Below are 17,017 nucleotides of genomic sequence, written 5' to 3' on the forward strand. Positions count from 1 at the left end.
ATTTATTCAACTCCTTGTTGCTGGATATTGAGCTTATTTCAAACTGACTATTACATTCTTATACAAAAATCTTGCAGACAGCTCTAATTACTTCCGTAGACTCAACTAGAAGTGAAATTTATTGGGTCAAATGGTACACATTTTAGAACATAATTAGGATGACCATATAATTTATCATCAAACCAGAACCCTTCTGAGAGGAATAGGGAACATCATTCAGGACTGCCCTGGCCCAACTGGGATGTACAACAGAATTACAGGTTACATGATGCCAAACTGAGCCTTAAAGGTTATATAGCAAGTTACACTGCCACTTGCAGAGCATGAGCGCCAGCTTCCCCAGACCTAACATTTGTGACTCCACTCTTGATACCATATACATCCTAGAACACAGAGTTATCTACCCTGGCATTTTTGATATAAAAATAAAGAAAACAAAATATCTTCCTCTTGATGTTTTCTCTTGGTTTCAGGCTCCTTTCTAGGGGTCTGGTTTCCTTTCTAGGTGTTGGCAAATGTTTGCTGTACAGCCTGGATCATATCTTTTAGACTTTGTTGCAATTATTCAACTCTGTCATTTTAGCATGAAAGCAACCACAGATAATCTGGAAATGAATTAGTGTGGCTGTGTTCCAATAAAACTATTTATGGACACAGAAATTTGAATTTCATGTAATCTTCATGTGTCACTGATATTATTCTTCTGAGTTTTTCCCCCCACCGGTTAAGAATGTACAAATGATTCTTAGTCCATGGGCAGTATAAAAACAGAGGGTAGCTCACAGTTTGCTGACACCTGACTTAGAAAACATCTGGTAGACAACTAAAACAAACTTGGTGGGGGGGGAATCATCCTCATTTAAATGCAGAAAAATCACCAACTTTTCCTTTTTCCTTGAGCTGTATAATTTCTGCTGTCAAAGTACAGTTGCATTATATACATCTTCAACTATATGTGCCTCACAGAAATATACATAAAAACGAGAGAAGTGAACTGTGCAAACAATTCTGCTCAGCCCTCTCCACCCCGCGAATGAGTCCAGGAGCACATCCCTAGAGGAAGCGTGGGCTGGGAGACAGGAGTCTTCCATCCTCTTGGCTGGCCTCAGTTTCCACATGCTTCTCACAGCATACATATCTTGCTTGATGGAGTGTGAGTTTACAGTTGGAACATGTATTTTTTGTAAAATATTGACCCTGAACACAAGGCAATACCTTCATCTGATAACTGACTAAAGAGCAATCTTCTAATGCTGAAAGATAAGCTGACTGCTGGATTTACTAAATGACATGTGTTGGTGTTCAGTGGGTCACATATAATGTACACAGTGTTCATATAATGTACATTATTAAAAATTTAAGGGATTTTTCCAGTGGTAATTTTAATTATATAAAATTATCCTATCACGAACGAATTTTAGAACCTATGTATGTACACATAAAGGATGAACCTGTTAATTTTTATTCCTTCAAACAAAAAAAAAAACCCAAGGATTACAATATAAACTCAATATTCAACACTTGTAAGAAAAAAAAGGCAGGGCAGAGGAGAAATGAAAATTTGGCAAGTCATGTCGCAATCAGCAGGTATCAAAGCAGCTTCTGGTCAGTCGTCCACACAAACAAATAAGCCAGAATGTTTCTAAGAGTCCAGATAGTAATAAAATATTGGCAATATTATGTTTCTAGAAAGGAGCACTAAATTTCCATTATTGTTTGAAATAGCAATATCCATCTAGGAAGATGGTAATAAATATTTTCATTTTATGAGTGAGGAAACTGAGGCTCACTGAGACATAAGGTAACTTAAAGGCTCAGGGTGTACCGAGGTGAACTGGTGGGGGTACACAGATTAAACTCAGTGCTTCATGCATTTTCCATACTGTCTACAATACAAAAAACAGCAGTGACTGGAATATCAAGGAATATTCTCTCCTGTGAGATAGCCACAAAGAATACTTAGGGCAGAAACAGCTAGAAGGCTTCAATCGCATGAATACAGCAAGTGAAAATAGGAAAAAAACGAATCCCAGAATCACTCACCCTCAAACATAGATACAGATCTTTAATTTAAAACTGAGTAAGTTTATTCATGGGGAAAACAGTTACAGAATACCCTTAAGACTTTTTTAGTCCAACAATTAAAATTGCGTTTAAAAGCCAACGGGAAGAGTTTACAGACCTGAAAGACATCTAGAGAAACTACTGTCCCTCTTTCCTTGGGTTTATATATATTTACCTTTTAGGCAAGAGAGATAACTGTGATTGTCTTTTCTAGGAGATGCGATTTCCAGTTCCACTGTCTTAAGTGTATAGGATTTTTCTGTGAAGGCCAGAGAAGATCAAAGAATTTGGTGTTGATTGGAAGAATTAAGAAGGTAAGACTAATGGTTGGTTCATGGAACCACACATCACTAGATGGGGTGGTGGAAGGGGAATTATGTTTCCCATCAATAAAACCTGAGGTATTTAAAGATTCCACAGACATGGAAACTCACGTCTACCTTGCTCAGAGATAACGGCGAGGCTGAGAAGGCTGTTGTGGGAGCTCATACCTCCTTGGACTTCGCACATACGTTAGTGCCAAAACCTAACCGGGACTGGATCACGTCAAGCACTTCTCTGGCCAAACTGGTTAATGTTTTCTCTTCAGGGTGGGTTCCAAGGCAACAGTGTGATCAATGATGAGTTTTTCCCTGCCTCTGCTTTTGGCCTGTCTTTGCGCTGAAGTCTGCAGCAATACAAAACAGCACGGTCATTTACTGTAAGACCTGCTTGAGTAAAAGAGTGGGGCTCTCCCAGTCTCAGCAGTCAGGGTTTAACCTAGCTTATTTTACTTGGCTGTTCTCATCATCCAGATGGCAGGAACCCTCTGTGGTGATGTCTCTTTTATTCTCCTCCATGAGTTCCAAAGGGAAGTCCTGACCTATGGCCAGCACCTGCCGGACAGTCATGTTAACACGAGCAGTTTTCAAGTAGCTGGCGCACACCTGCCAGTCCTCCACAGAACAGGGCTCCACCACTGAGTCTCTGGGGAGGTCAGCTGGGAGAGGCGTCTCTAGGCAGCAAGGCAAGCTTTCCCCTTCCAGACTGGGAAGGACCCTCGGGACTGCATGGTTCAACAGGCGGCTGAAACCTGACATTACCATGATGTCACCACTGTGCATAAACATGGGGGTGGGCGCTTCATCTCTTTTGAGGCCACCCAGGAGAAAGATGGCAGACTGTCCAAAGCTATAAAAAAAAAGTAAAACAATACAAATAGTAAGCTTCTGTTACTAGCCATGACTGGGAAAGTTACTGCCCACTGCTTTTTTTTTTTGGTTGCACTGTGCAGCTTGTGGGATCTTAGTTCCCCGACCAGGGATTGAACCTGGGTCCACAGCAGTGAAAGCATCAAGTCCTAACCACTGGACTACCAGGGAAGTCCCAATCCTCCTTTTTAAACCATGCTAAGATACTTCTTTTCCAGCTTGTGTCTATGAGCGACCAGCCCATGATCTGCTATTTAAACTTATTATAGCCCACAGAACTGCTGTAAAATAAAATCTGAAGCAATTAAATAAGCAAATTAAAATTTATTTGGGTCCTTTAATATATATTTGTAATTCCTGTTCACTTTAAAGATAAGGCAATTAATAAAAGATTCTGTTCAGGCACTTTCCTCATGAGATACAGGTGCAGTACTTTGCAGAAATATAAACTTACATTTAGGGAGAAAAGGAGAGTAAACTTTTCAGGCTTCTGTGCTTTGCTCTCCTCTATTCCAAAAAGGTTGCTCACTTTGCCTTATGGCCTCTACCACTTATCTATTCCACAGACACTGACAATACCTCTCATTATAAAAGACAGACTCCATGCATCTTAAACAGAAATATTCATTGTAATTTGGTCATTACTAGAAAAGGACTAGGCTAATTTTACTTATGATACATGGCTAAGATGCCCAGAAGTGAAAGATTATAGAGTCCAACCATTTAAAAAATCTAATATTTTATTTAAGCTTAAAAGTGCTTTAGAAAAAGGAATGAACTGATAACTAATTCAAAATCCCTAGACCCAACTTACCTGAACGAAAGCAGGGGTTTGGAGTGATCTAGTTCAGATTTGTCTACATGGATTCCTAGTGTGGAGTCTAATCGGTAGTAATTCAGGATACCTGCTTCGGCTCGGAAACCCTGAAATCCACAGGCAGCGGCTACTTGCTCTGAGAGGAAAGCCAGGTCAGAAGGGAAAGGTGTATAATGATCTGCTGAGTATTTCTTTGATAAAAGTAGGGAGAATAAGAAAAATAAACAATGATCTCAGGAAAATAGGAAAGTGTGGCATAAGATTAATTACCACTTTAAAATCATCTAATTTACATGTAATATATTGATTGATTGATTTACAACGTTGTGTCAGTTTCTGCTGTACAGCAAAGTGATTCAGTTATACCTATGTATACATTCTTTTTTTTTCTTTTCGGTATGCGGGCCTCTCACTGTTGTGGCCTCTCCCGTTGCGGAGCACAGGCTCCAGACGCACAGGCTCAGCGGCCATGGCTCACGGGCCCAGCCGCTCCGCAGCATGTGGGATCTTCCTGGACCGGGGCACGAACTCGTGTCCCCTGCATCGGCAGGCGGACTCTCAACCACTGCGCCACCAGGGAAGCCCTACATTCTTTTTAATATTCTTTTCCACTATGGTTTATCACAGGATACTGAATATAGTTCCCTGTGCTATACAGTAGGACCTTGTTGTTTATCCATTCTCTATATATAATAGTCTGCATCTGCTGACCCTAAACTTCCAATCCCTCCCTCCCCCATGGCAACCACAAGTCTGTTCTCTATTACATGTAATATTAATATAGCATGATTTACCCATCCCTCAAATACTATAGCCAGTTTGATTTTGGACCCCTCAGCCTGCAACGTAGTTTCATGTGATTTCACTGGTCAATCTGATGGGATGACATGCTCAAAACATCTGAATTTAAACCGACTTACACTGTGGTCAAGGCACGACCTTAAAATGGAAGTAATTTTCAGCACTTTACCCCCTGAACTGCCTCTATTTTTTGTACCTAAGGATCATAAATATCCTTTTTCTCTTAAAAAACAAAAAAACAAAGGCCAGAATACTCTCTCTACAAAACATATACAATTTCGGAGAATGACAAGGCAGCAGCCTCCTACGCAGGTGAGGCTGATGGCTAGTCTGGCTACGTAAGCCAGCAGCATCCTGATCTCTTCCTTGGGCTGATGCTCCTCTCTCATTCCTCCTGTTACTCAGTCAAACTCAAATCTGATTAGAAAATCCACTTTTGTCTCACATCCCCACTAGTGTCGACTAGCTGGAGCAATGGTCCTGGCTCTGGAGAGATGTGAGCTTCTTCTTTTTTTTTTTTTTTTTTGTCTTCAGTAAGTGATTATTACTGGGACAAAAGACAATTTGGTACACATCTGCTCCAAAGCACAGAGGATTCAATACAGCAGAAACAATCCATTAACAGGAATGCAAACAGTAACACCAATGAGAAACCTATCACACACACAGTAATCTTTCATCCACATTTAAAAAAATGGGCTTCAGTATATTTTTGTTATTTCAGTATGTTAACAATATACTTATTTCCTGTTTCTTTCTCTTCCTCTTCCTCATTTTTCTTTTTTTTTATTAGTCATCAATTTTATACATATTAGTGTATACATGTCAATCCCAATCTCCCAGTTCATCACACCCCCACCCCTGGCCCCCGCCGCTTTCCCCCCTTGATGTCTATACGTTTGTCCTCTACATCTGTGTCTCAATTTCTGCCCTGCAAACTGGTTCATCTGTACCATTTTTCTAGGTTCCACATATATGCGTTAATATACGATATTGGTTTTTCTCTTTCTGACTTACTTCACTCTGTATGACAGTCTCTAGATCCATCCACGTCTCAACAAATGACCCAATTTCATTCCTTTTTATGGCTGAGTAATATTCCATTGTATATATGTACCACATCTTCTTTATCTATTTGTCTGTCGATGGGCATTTAGGTTGCTTCCATGACCTGGCTATTGTAAATAGTGCTGCAATGAACACTGGGGTGCATGTGTCTTTTTGAATTATGGTTTTCTCTGGGTATATGCCCAGTAGTGGGATTGCTGGATCATATGGTAATTCTATTCTTAACTTTTTTTTTTTTTTTGCAGTACACAGGCCTCATTGCTGTGGCCTCTCCTGTTGCGGAGCACAGGCTCCAGACGTGCAGGCTCAGTGGCCATGGCTCACGGGCCCAGCTGCTCTGCGGCATGTGGGATCTTCCCGGACCGGGGCACGAACCCACGTCCCCCCCATCGGCACGTGGACTCTCAACCACTGTGCCACCAGGGAAGCCCCTATGCTTAGCTTTTTTTTTTTTTTTTTTTTTTTTTTTTGTGGTACGCGGGCCTCTCACTGTTGTGGCCTCTCCCGTTGCAGAGCACAGGCTCCGGACGCGCAGGCTCAGCGGCTATGGCTCACGGGCCCAGCTGCTCCGCGGCGTGTGGGATCTTCCCAGACCGGGGCACGAACCCATGTCCCCTGCATCGGCAGGCGGACTCTCAACCACTGCGCCACCAGGGAAGCCCCCTATGCTTAGCTTTTAAAGGAACCTCCATACTGTTCTGCATAGTGGCTGTATTAATTTACATTCCCACCAACAGTTCAAGAGGGTTTCCTTTTCTCCACACCCTCTCCAGTATTTGTCGTTTGTAGATTTTCTGATGATGCCCAGTCTAACTGGTGTGAGGTGATACCTCACTGTAGTTTTGATTTCATTTCTCTAATAATTAGTGATGTTGAGTAGCTTTTCATGTGCTTCTTGGCCATCTGTCTTATTTGGAGAATGTCTATTTAGGTCTTCTGCCCATGTTTGGATTGGGTTGTTTGTTTTTTTAATATTGAGCTGCATGAGCTGCTTATATATTTTGGAGATTAATCCTTTGTCTGCTGACTTGTTTACAAATATTTTCTCCCATTCTGAGGGTTGTCTTCTAGTCTTATTTATGGTTTCCTTTGCTGTGCAAAAGCTTTGCAGTTTCATTAGGTCCCATTTGTTTATTTTTGTTTTTATTTCCATTACTCTAGGAGGTGGATCAAAAAAGATCTTGCTGTGATTTATGTCAAAGAGTGTTCTTCCTATGTTTTCCTATAAGAGTTTTATAGTGTCCGGACTTACATTTAGGTCTCTAATCTATTTTGAGTTTATTTTTGTGTATGGTGTTAGGGAGTGTTCTAATTTCATTCTTTTTACATGTAGCTGTCCAGTTTTCCCAGCACCACTTATTGAAGAGACTGTCTTTTCTCCATTGTACATCCTTTCCTCCTTTGTCATAGATTAGCTGACCATAGGTGCATGGGTTTATCTCTGGGCTTTCTATCCTGTTCCATTGATCTATATTTCTGTTTTTGTGCCAGTACCATATTGTCTTGATTACTGTAGCTTTGTAGTATAGTCTGAAGTCAGGGAGTCTTATTCCTCCAGCTCTGCGTTTTTCCCTCAAGACTGCTTTAGCTATTCGGGGTCTTTTTTGTCTCCATACAAATTTTAAGATTTTTTGTTCTAGTTCTGTAAAAAATGCCATTGGTAATTTGATAGGGATTGCAATGAATCTGTAGATTGCTTTGGGTAGTAGAGTCATTGATTGTGTTGTTGATTCAACACAATTGTGTTGAAGAATCAAGAAGTGTTGATTCTTCCAATCCAAGAACATGGTATATCTCTCCATCTGTTGGTATCATCTTTAATTTCTTTCATCAGTGTCTTATAGTTTCCTACATACAGATCTTTTGTCTCCCTAAGTAGGTTTATTCCTAGGTATTTTATTCTTTTTGTTGCAATGGTAAATGGGAGTGTTTCTTTAATTTCTCTTTCAGATTTTTCATCATTAGTGTATAGGAATGCAAGAGATCTCTGTGCATTAATTTTGTATCCTGCAACTTTACCAAATTCATTGATTAGCTGTAGTAGTTTTCTGGTAGCATCTTTAGGATTCTCCATGTATAGTATCATGTCATCTGCAAAGAGTGACAGTTTTACTTCTTCTTTTCCGATTTGAATTCCTTTTATTTCTTTTTCTTCTCTGATTGCCGTGGCTAGGACTTCCAAAACTATGTTGAATAATAGTGGTGAGAGTGGGCAACCTTGTCTTGTTCCTGATCTTAGTGGAAATGGTTTCAGTCTTTCACCATTGAGAATGAAGTTGGCTGTGGGTTTGTCATATATGGCCTTTATTATTTTGAGGTAAATTCCCTCTCTGTCTTTCTGGAGGGTTCTTGTCATAAATGGGTGTTGAATTTTGTTGAAAGCTTTTTCTGCATCTACTGAGATGATCATATGGTTTTTTCCTTCAATTTGTTAATACAGTGTATCACATTGATTGATCTGCATATATTGAAGAATCCTTGCATCCCTGGGATAAATCCCACTTGATCATGGTGTACGATCCTTTCAACGTGTTGTTGGATTCCGTTTGCTAGTATTTTGTTGAGGAGTTTCACATCTATATTCATCTGTGATATTGGTCTGTAATTTTCTTTTTTTGTAGTGTCTTTGTCTGGTTTTGGTATCAGGGTGATGGTGGCCCCATTGAATGAGTTTGGGAGTGTTCCTTCCTCTTCCATTTTTTGGAAAAGTTTGAGAAGGATGGGTGTTAGCTCTTCTCTAAGTGTTTGATAGAATTCACCTGTGAAGCCATCTAGTCCTGGACTTTTGTTTGTTGCAAGATTTTTAATCACAGTTTCAATTTCATTACTTGTAACTGGTCTGTTCATATTTTCTATTCCTTCCTGGTTCAGTCTTGGAAGATTATACCTTTCTAAAAATTTGTCCATTTCTTCCAGGTTGTCCATTTTGTTGGCATAGAGTTGCCTGTAGTAGTCTCTTAGGATGCTTTGTATTTCTGCGATGTCTGTTGTAACTTCTCCTTTTTCATTTCTAATTTTATTGATTTGAGTCCTCTCCCTCTTTTTCTTGATGAGTCTAATGGTTTATTACTTTTGTTTATCTTCTCAAAGAACCAGCTTTTAGTTTTATTGATCTTTGCTATTGTTTTCTTTGTTTCTATTTCTGCTCTGATCTTTATGATTTCTTTCCTTCTGATAATTTTGGGTTTTGTTTGTTCTTCTTTCTCTAGTTCCTTTAGGTGGAAGATTAGATTGTTTATTTGAGATTCTTCTTGTTTCTTGAGGTAGGTTTGTATAGCTATAAACTTCCCTCTTATAACTGCTTTTGCTGCATCCCACGGGTTTTGGATCGTCGTGCTTTCATTGTCATTTGTCTCTAGGTATTTTCTGATTTCCTCTTTGACTACTTCAGTGATCTCTTGGTTATTTAGTAACATATTGTTTAGCCTCCATGTGTTGGTGTTTTTTACATTTTTTCCCTGTAATTCATTTCTAATCTCATAGTGTTGTGGTCAGAAAAGATGCTTGACATGAGTTAATTTTTTTTTAATTGACTGAGGCTGGATTTGTGACCCAAGATGTGATCTATACTGGAGAATATTCTGTGTGCACTTGAGAAGAAAGTGTAATCTGTTGTTTTTGAATGGAATGTCCTATAAATATCATTTAAATCTATCTGTTCTATTGTGTCATTTAAACCTTGTGTTTCCTTATTTATTTTCATTTTGGATGATCTGTCCATTGGTGTAAGTGAGCTGTTAAAAGTCCCCCACTATTATTGTGTTACTGTCAATTTCCTCTTTTATAGCTGTTAGCAGTTGCCTTATGTATTGAGGTGCTCCTATGTTGGGTGCATATATATTCATAATTGTTATATCTTCTTCATGGATTGATCCCTTGATCATTATGCAGTTTCCTTCCTTGTCTCTTGTAACATTCTTTATTTTAAAGTCTATTTTATCTGGTAGGAGTATTGCTACTCCAGCTTTCTTTTGATTTCCATTTGCATGGAATATCTTTTTCCATTCCGTCACTTTCAGTCTGTATGTGTCCCTATGTCTGAAGTGGGTCTCTTGTTGACAGCATATAGATGGGTCTTGTTTTTGTAGTCATTCAGCAAGCCTGTGTCTTTTGGTTGGAGTATTTAATCCCTTCACATTTAAGGTAATTATTGACATGTATGTTCCTATGACCATTTTCTTAATTGTTCTGGGTTTGTTTTTGTAGGTCCTTTTCTTCTCTTGTGTTTCCCACTTAGAGAAGTTCCTTTAGCATTTGTTGTAGAGCTGGTCTGGTGGTGGTGAAGTCTCTTAGCTTTTGCTTGTCTGTAAAGCTTTTGATTTCTCCATTGAATGTGAATGAGATCCTTGCCGGGTAGAGTAATCTTGGTTGTAGGTTATTCCCTGTCATCACTTTAATTATATCATGCCATTCCCCTCTGGCTTGTAGAGTTTCTGCTGAGAAATCAGCTGTTAACCTTATGGGAGTTCCCTTGTATGTTATTTGTCGTTTTTCCCTTGCTGCTTTCAATAATTTTTCTTTGTCTTTAATTTTTGCCAATTTGATTACTATGTGTCTCGGTGTGTTTCTCCTTGGGTTTATCCTGTATGGGACTCTCTACGCTTCCTGGACGTGGGTGGCTATTTCCTTTCCCATGTTAGGGAAGTTTTTGACTATAATCTCTTCAAATATTTTCTTGGGTCCTTTCTCTCTCTCTTCTCCTTCTGGGACCCCTATAATGCAAATGTTGTTGCGTTTAATGTTGTCCCAGAGCTCTCCTAGGCTGTCTTCATTTCTTTTCATTCTTTTTTCTTTATTCTGTTCCACAGCAGTGAATTCCACCATTCTGTCTTCCAGGTCACTTATCTGTTCTTCTGCCTCAGTTATTCTGCTATTGATTCCTTCTAGTGTAGTTTGCATTTCAGTTATTGTATTGTTCATCGGTTTGTTTGCTCTTCAATTCTTGTAGGTCTTCTGTTAAACATTTCTTGCATCTTCTCGATCTTTGCCTCCATTCTTTTTCCGAGGTCCTGGATCATCTTCACTACCATTCTGAATTCTTTTTCTGGAAGGTTGCCTATCTCCACTTCATTTAGTTGTTTTTCTGCGGTTTTATCTTTTTCTTTCATCTGGTACATAGCCCTCTGCCTTTTCATCTTGTCTATCTTTCTGTGAATGTGTTTTTTTTTTTTTCACAGCCTACAGGATTGTAGGTCTTCTTGCTTCTGCTGTCTGCCCTCTAGTGGATGAGGCTATCTAAGAGGCTTGTGCAAGTTTCCTGATGGGGAGGGACTGGTGGTGGGTAGAGCTGACAGTTGCTCTGGTGGGCAGAGCTCAGTAAAACTTTAATCGGCTTGACTGCTGATGGGTGGAGCTGGGTCGCCCCCCCCCCGCCCCCCGCCACCCCACATTGGTTTTCTGGCCTGAGGCAACCCAACACTGGAGACTACCTGGGCTGTTTGTTGGGGCTAATGGCGGACTCTGAGAGGGCTCACACCAAGGAGTACTTCCCAGAACTTCTGCTGGCAGTGTCTTTGTCCCCACGGTGAGCCACAGCCAACCCTCGCCTCTGCAGGAGACCCTCCAACAGTAGCAGGTACGTCTGGTTCAGTCTCCCCTGGGGTCACTGCTCCTTCCCCTGGGTCCCAATGTGTACACTACTTTGTGTATGCCCTGCAAGAGTGCAGTCTCTATTTTCCGCAGTTCTGTCAAAGTCATGCAATCAAATCCCACTAGCCTTCAAAGTCTGATTCTCTAGGAATTCCTCCTCCCGTTGCCGGACCCCCAGGTTGGGAAGCCTGACGTGGGGCTCAGGACCTTCACTCCAGTGGGTGGACTTCTGTGGTATAAGTGTTCTCCAGTCTGTGGGTCACCCGCCCAGCAGTTATGGGATTTGATTTTACTGTGAGTACACCCCTCCTACCGTATCATTGTGGCTTCTCCTTTGTCTTTGGATGTGGGGTATCTTTTTTTGGTGAGTTCCAGTGTCTTCCTGTCGATGATTGTCCAGCAGCTAGCTGTGATTCTAGTTTTCTCACAAGAGGGAGTGAGAGCACGTCCTTCTACACCAGCATCTTGGTTCAGGGCTGAGAAGTGAGCTTTAACTTCTCATTAAGAAAGACTTTTCTGAAAAGTCTTTGATGGATGGCCAAGCCTTTTCAGCTGGAATCTGTTTTACTTTTTTCTTCTTTTCCTGAACTGCAAATGAGAGCTCCTATTTAATTTCTGAAAACTAAGGGTGTAGTTAGAGAACTTTAAGGTTTTCTCTAACATTTTGTTTTAGTCCTTCAGAAGACCAGCCACTTAGAGCTCCTATTCTATCACTAGATTGCCTCTGCTATAATATAAGAATTACCTTTTTGGGCTTTCATCCCTATCCAAACTGTCTATGTACTACTCTTCTTTCTTAATTCTCTTTCTCTTTTTCTGATTACCCTTTCAGTGCTTTTGATAATTTTCACTCCATGTTTTTCTTAGTAAATGAGGCTAACTTATTCCTTGGAGAATAACAATATCTACAGTAAAATTAATATCATAAAAAACAATAAGCTAACATTTATGGTGTTAATATATTTAACTGCTCAGAATAGCCAGGCACTGTTGTTAATACTACAAAGGCGTTAATCATTTAATCCTCACAACCATCTTATGAGGGAGGCACTATCCATATTGAAGGCAAGATTCAAATCCAAGGTGTCTAACATAAAGAAAACCACATGGCCATTTCCCCAAATACAGATGTCTAGTTTTCCATTAAATCTATATCACTGAAAATAAGAATTTTATCATGAATAGTTCTGAGCAACATTTACCATTATTTTGAGTAGTTAACATATTTATTAATGAGCTGGGTTGACTGAAACTATGGAGCTCTTAAAAAGTAACTGATTAGTAGGAAGATGGTCTATACCAATTTGCTTTATTCAGTTTACTCTCAGAATTAGTCCTTCCACTTGGTGGCAAACATATCATTGCAAAAAGAGGCACTGAGATGCCAGTGATAAAGGAGGCATTTTCTGAATCGTAGGGGTCACAAAAGAAGAAATTGTACCTCAAGAAAACATGGAACTTTGTTAACTGTAGGACATTCTTTCCCATCTCTCTCCTGCTCACACCTTATACAGCAGTCAAAGGTGTCTAGATCTTGAAAGTTCTTTTGTGAGTTGATGGAAGAGAATACCAGAAGTACATGGAGCTTCTTTTACTCCAGGCACATATTACGTAGAAAATAAATGATCAACAAACACTAAATAATAATGGAAATAAAGATTGTAATTGAGAACTGCTCTTGAATACAGTAAAGAAAAATCTGTATCCCTGAAACCTCCCCAGAAGAAGCACCAAAGACTTCTGATAAAATAATATAACCTGAGAACATATGAAAAAGTAATTTTCTCTTGATAAATTATTCATTCCTCTCAAGATACCATATCAAGAGGATTTTAGGAGGGAATAAATGAAAGAAATCCTTCCACATATGTATATTCTGATACTTTAAGCTTGGTCAGGAAGAAGTCAAACTATGTGGGCCCAAAAAGAATAAAAATGGAAAAACAATGGAATTAGCAAGAAAATTTTAATACCTTATTGTCCCAGTTATAATGGTAGCCTAGGGTCACCCAGCGCAGTTTCTCCAGTAAACTTCGGGGTCTCCGTTTATTCACTTCTTTATACCTGCAAAGATTGGAGACAAAAACGATTTATTCATTTCAAATGGCAGCAATAGCCTGTTGCATGGATCCTGGAGTCTAAATTTGGTATTCTATATAAGCTGTTAGCCAAGACCTCCACAGGGGAAATTAGAACAGAAATGAGTTGACCAAGAATACAATACTACTGGGGCTTCCCTGGTGGTGCAATGGTTGAGAATCTGCCTGCCAATGCAGGGGACATGGGTTCGAGCCCTGGTCTGGGAAGATCCCACAAGCCGCGGAGCAACTGGGCCCATAAGCCACAACTACTGAGCCTGCGCGTCTGGAGCCTGTGCTCCGCAACAAGAGAGGCCGCGACAGTGAGAGGCCCGCGCACTGCGATGAAGAGTGGCCTCCGTTCGCCACAACTAGAGAAAGTCCTCTCACAGAAACGAAGACCCAACACAGCCAAAAATAAATAAATAAATAAATTTATAAAAAAAGAATACAATACTACTAAAACACATGTTAGCATTTCTAATTTCTAATCGTTGGTTCTAAATCCTCTGCTGAATGGGATTAATTTTAAATGTCGAGTCTCCAGCATCTCAATAATAATTAAACAAAATGACAACAGAAATGCCTTTACCCGTCCATGGGAAATGGGACAAAGAACCCTACAGATAACTGAAAATTTGGCTAACAGAACATGTTCAATTTGGTTTGCTAAAAGCAGGACGTGATTAATTACAGCTATCAACTATGTCTAGAATAATGGTGGCTTCCCAGAATTGCAATTTGGGGAAAAAACATTTGGCAAAATACAGTATACAATCAAAAATTACTGGTTTAACATGACTTCTTTAACCCCATATAACAACTTAGATAACTGAGGCCCAGCTAACAATTAAGGGCCACTGTAATTGATTTGGTTTCTGACATTCCCTTATTCAAACCACAGGAGGTTTCTGTAAAATGGAGGTATCCTTTCTGTAATTATACCTTGTTTAATCAAATCTATGGGATTAACTACTCTTTTTCTTTTTTTTTTGGCCACGCTGCATGGCTTGCAGGATCTTAGTTCCCCGACCAGGGATTGAACCCAGGGCATTTGTCAGTGAAAGCATGGAGTCCTAACCACTGGACCATCAGGGAATTCCCTAACTACTCTCCTTCTAAAGAGGAAGATTGTTTGATTTACCTCTAAATATCTAAAAATACAAGAATGCTAGGTCTAATCATTTTATTTAGTTTGTTTTTCTATGTAATTTACATCATTAATCAATCAAAAAAAATTTTGGGGGGGTCTAGGAACCACTGCTCTTTAAAAAAGAAAAGATCAGGCTGCTTTAAGGAGTTTATATTTTGACAAGAGACGACAGATAAGTATAAGAAATGAGAGGAAAATTTAAGGCAGTATAAAATTTGGCACTAAACTGAATAGCACAAGACTTGGAGGGCCACTAGAATGAAGAAAAAGCAGAGCTCAAAGTCAACTGTCTAATCAGTTAAGGCTTCATGGCAGAGTTGGGGAGTTGAGTATGGCATTGAAGAATGGTCAGCATTTAAACAAGGAGTGATGCAATAGGCAATATAGGCACAAAGCATGAACAGAAGCAAAGGATTTATTACAGGCTCACACTGTAAGTGGCACTCATCTTGAGGTCTGACAAAGTTTACAGAATAGATGCTATCTATCCTCAAAGAGTTTACATTCTAAGGAAATTGCCACACAGACATACATCAAGACCAGTAACTCAATAAAAAGAATGGATCAAACACTGATATATTTAGGACAGCTGTGAAGAAAGAAGCATAGCAGGTCCGACTGCTATCCTTTGAAAGCACTGCATATTAGGTTGGCCCTTGGCAAGCATCTGGAACTTGGATTCTGGGGAGGTTCACACCACTGCCAGAGCTCACTGTGCCTACATTGTCTGTATAAACAATACAGTTTATGCTGAACACCTGCCTCTCTTCTAGGAATCTGAATTTTTGTACCTGTCAGGCAGAGACTGCCTATGTGCCATCTCTTAGTAAAAATCTGGGCACTGAGCTTCTTTAAATCATACTGATGCTACTGGTCCAGGAACCACACTTTTCTAGCCAAAATTAAAATACAAAACACCTTCTATCTCTTTCTAGCTCAATAAGAGATCATTTTATTCTTGACAAAGAACCCAAAATCAGATTGATCTGTACAAATAAAGATAACAAGGCAGCTCTGAAAACTTGATGGCATTTTAGACATTTGATATGGCACCAATAAGCTGCTTTTCATCAAAAGATTGGGTCTAATGTTCTTTAAGAACAGGGTATACATTATTATAATTAACACAGGTTTATGGTATTAATAAAATTATCAAAATTATAGTAACAACCAAACATGAACATATAGCCTATAACATACCCTTTAAAATTTAGTTTCTTTTTTAGGAAACCAAAAAGAACATGTCTTTTCTACCTTAACTGTATCACTATAAAAAAGGCTTTGGGTTTTGCCTATATTATAGAGGGGGATAGGTCCAGGATGCAAAAGAAGTTAGAGAAGAGCCATACTTTCACAAGCAATAAGTCCAGTCCTCATAACAAAAAGGAAAAAAAAAAGCTTAAAGACGCTTAGTGAAAGAACAGTTGTGATCACCGAGTGTGCCATTTTGAGGTAAAAATGTGTGTGTGTGTGTGTGTGTGTGTGTGTGTGTGTGTGTATGTATGTACTGTGTTAGACCCAGGTAGGTATGAGATTCTAGCCCTTATTTCATATCCTCTTCTGAGAACTTGACTTCCATTCTTGCCTTTGTATAGAATTTCTGGAAGGAAAAGCAGCAACAATTGTTTTAACACTTGCCTTCAAGACGTGAGAGAAGGACTGGCCAGTGCTAGACATTTCTTGTCTTAGTACCATTTAGGGACCTTTCTGGTCCCCACAGGCCTCGTGGGTAACAAAGATTCCAAAAAATTCACTTGAACATTGTGAACAGTGTAAGGCCCAAACCAAGTTTCACATGCTCCCAGATCTTTTTCTAACAGAAAATACTGAGGGATTAATGAAAGGATGGGTGGGCTGTTCTTTTTTTGTACCTGATTTGTCCAAAAAAGAAGCCAAGAAGGCTCAGTGCCAGTGGAGCCACTTATCCACCCAAAGGAAGGCAGGGAATATGTTGGCACCTAACCTAACTTTAAATCTTCACCCAATTATCCAAAAGAATGTTTTCAAGCAGGTGTGACCCTAATTATTGGTTCTCACTGCAAACAGAAACATGCTGCCCCTCCAGGCACTAGCTGGAGGATGATGGATGGGTGGGCTGGCACCTTCTCCCCTGGTGAATGTGCCCACCCAGCACTTTGCTCACTTTCTGTCAGGGGTAAAATCTTAATGTAAGCGTTGGCATTTCTTTCAGCAATCTCATCCTATAGCACTGCTTTCAACTGAACCCTAACTGGGTGGAAACGAACTCCTGTCCTGC

At 39.8% G+C, this 17,017-nt stretch overlaps 1 protein-coding gene across 1 annotated transcript in view; it reads right to left on the bottom strand.

Annotated features, from left to right (window-relative positions):
* Positions 1 to 2,047: 2,047 nt before the first annotated feature.
* ALKBH1 (alkB homolog 1, histone H2A dioxygenase) overlaps positions 2,048 to 17,017 on the bottom strand; it is a 30,497-nt gene continuing 15,527 nt past the window's right edge. Inside the window, exons 4-6 of the mRNA XM_032623762.1 lie at positions 13,503 to 13,593; positions 4,069 to 4,262; positions 2,048 to 3,234 (exon numbers count right to left, since the gene is read on the bottom strand). Of these exons, the coding sequence (XP_032479653.1) occupies positions 2,829 to 3,234; positions 4,069 to 4,262; positions 13,503 to 13,593 (691 nt within the window). The 3' untranslated portion in view covers positions 2,048 to 2,828. The remainder of the gene's footprint in view (positions 3,235 to 4,068; positions 4,263 to 13,502; positions 13,594 to 17,017) is intronic.

Source organism: Phocoena sinus, chromosome 2, assembly GCF_008692025.1.
Source record: "Phocoena sinus isolate mPhoSin1 chromosome 2, mPhoSin1.pri, whole genome shotgun sequence".
Taxonomy (NCBI): domain Eukaryota; kingdom Metazoa; phylum Chordata; class Mammalia; order Artiodactyla; family Phocoenidae; genus Phocoena; species Phocoena sinus.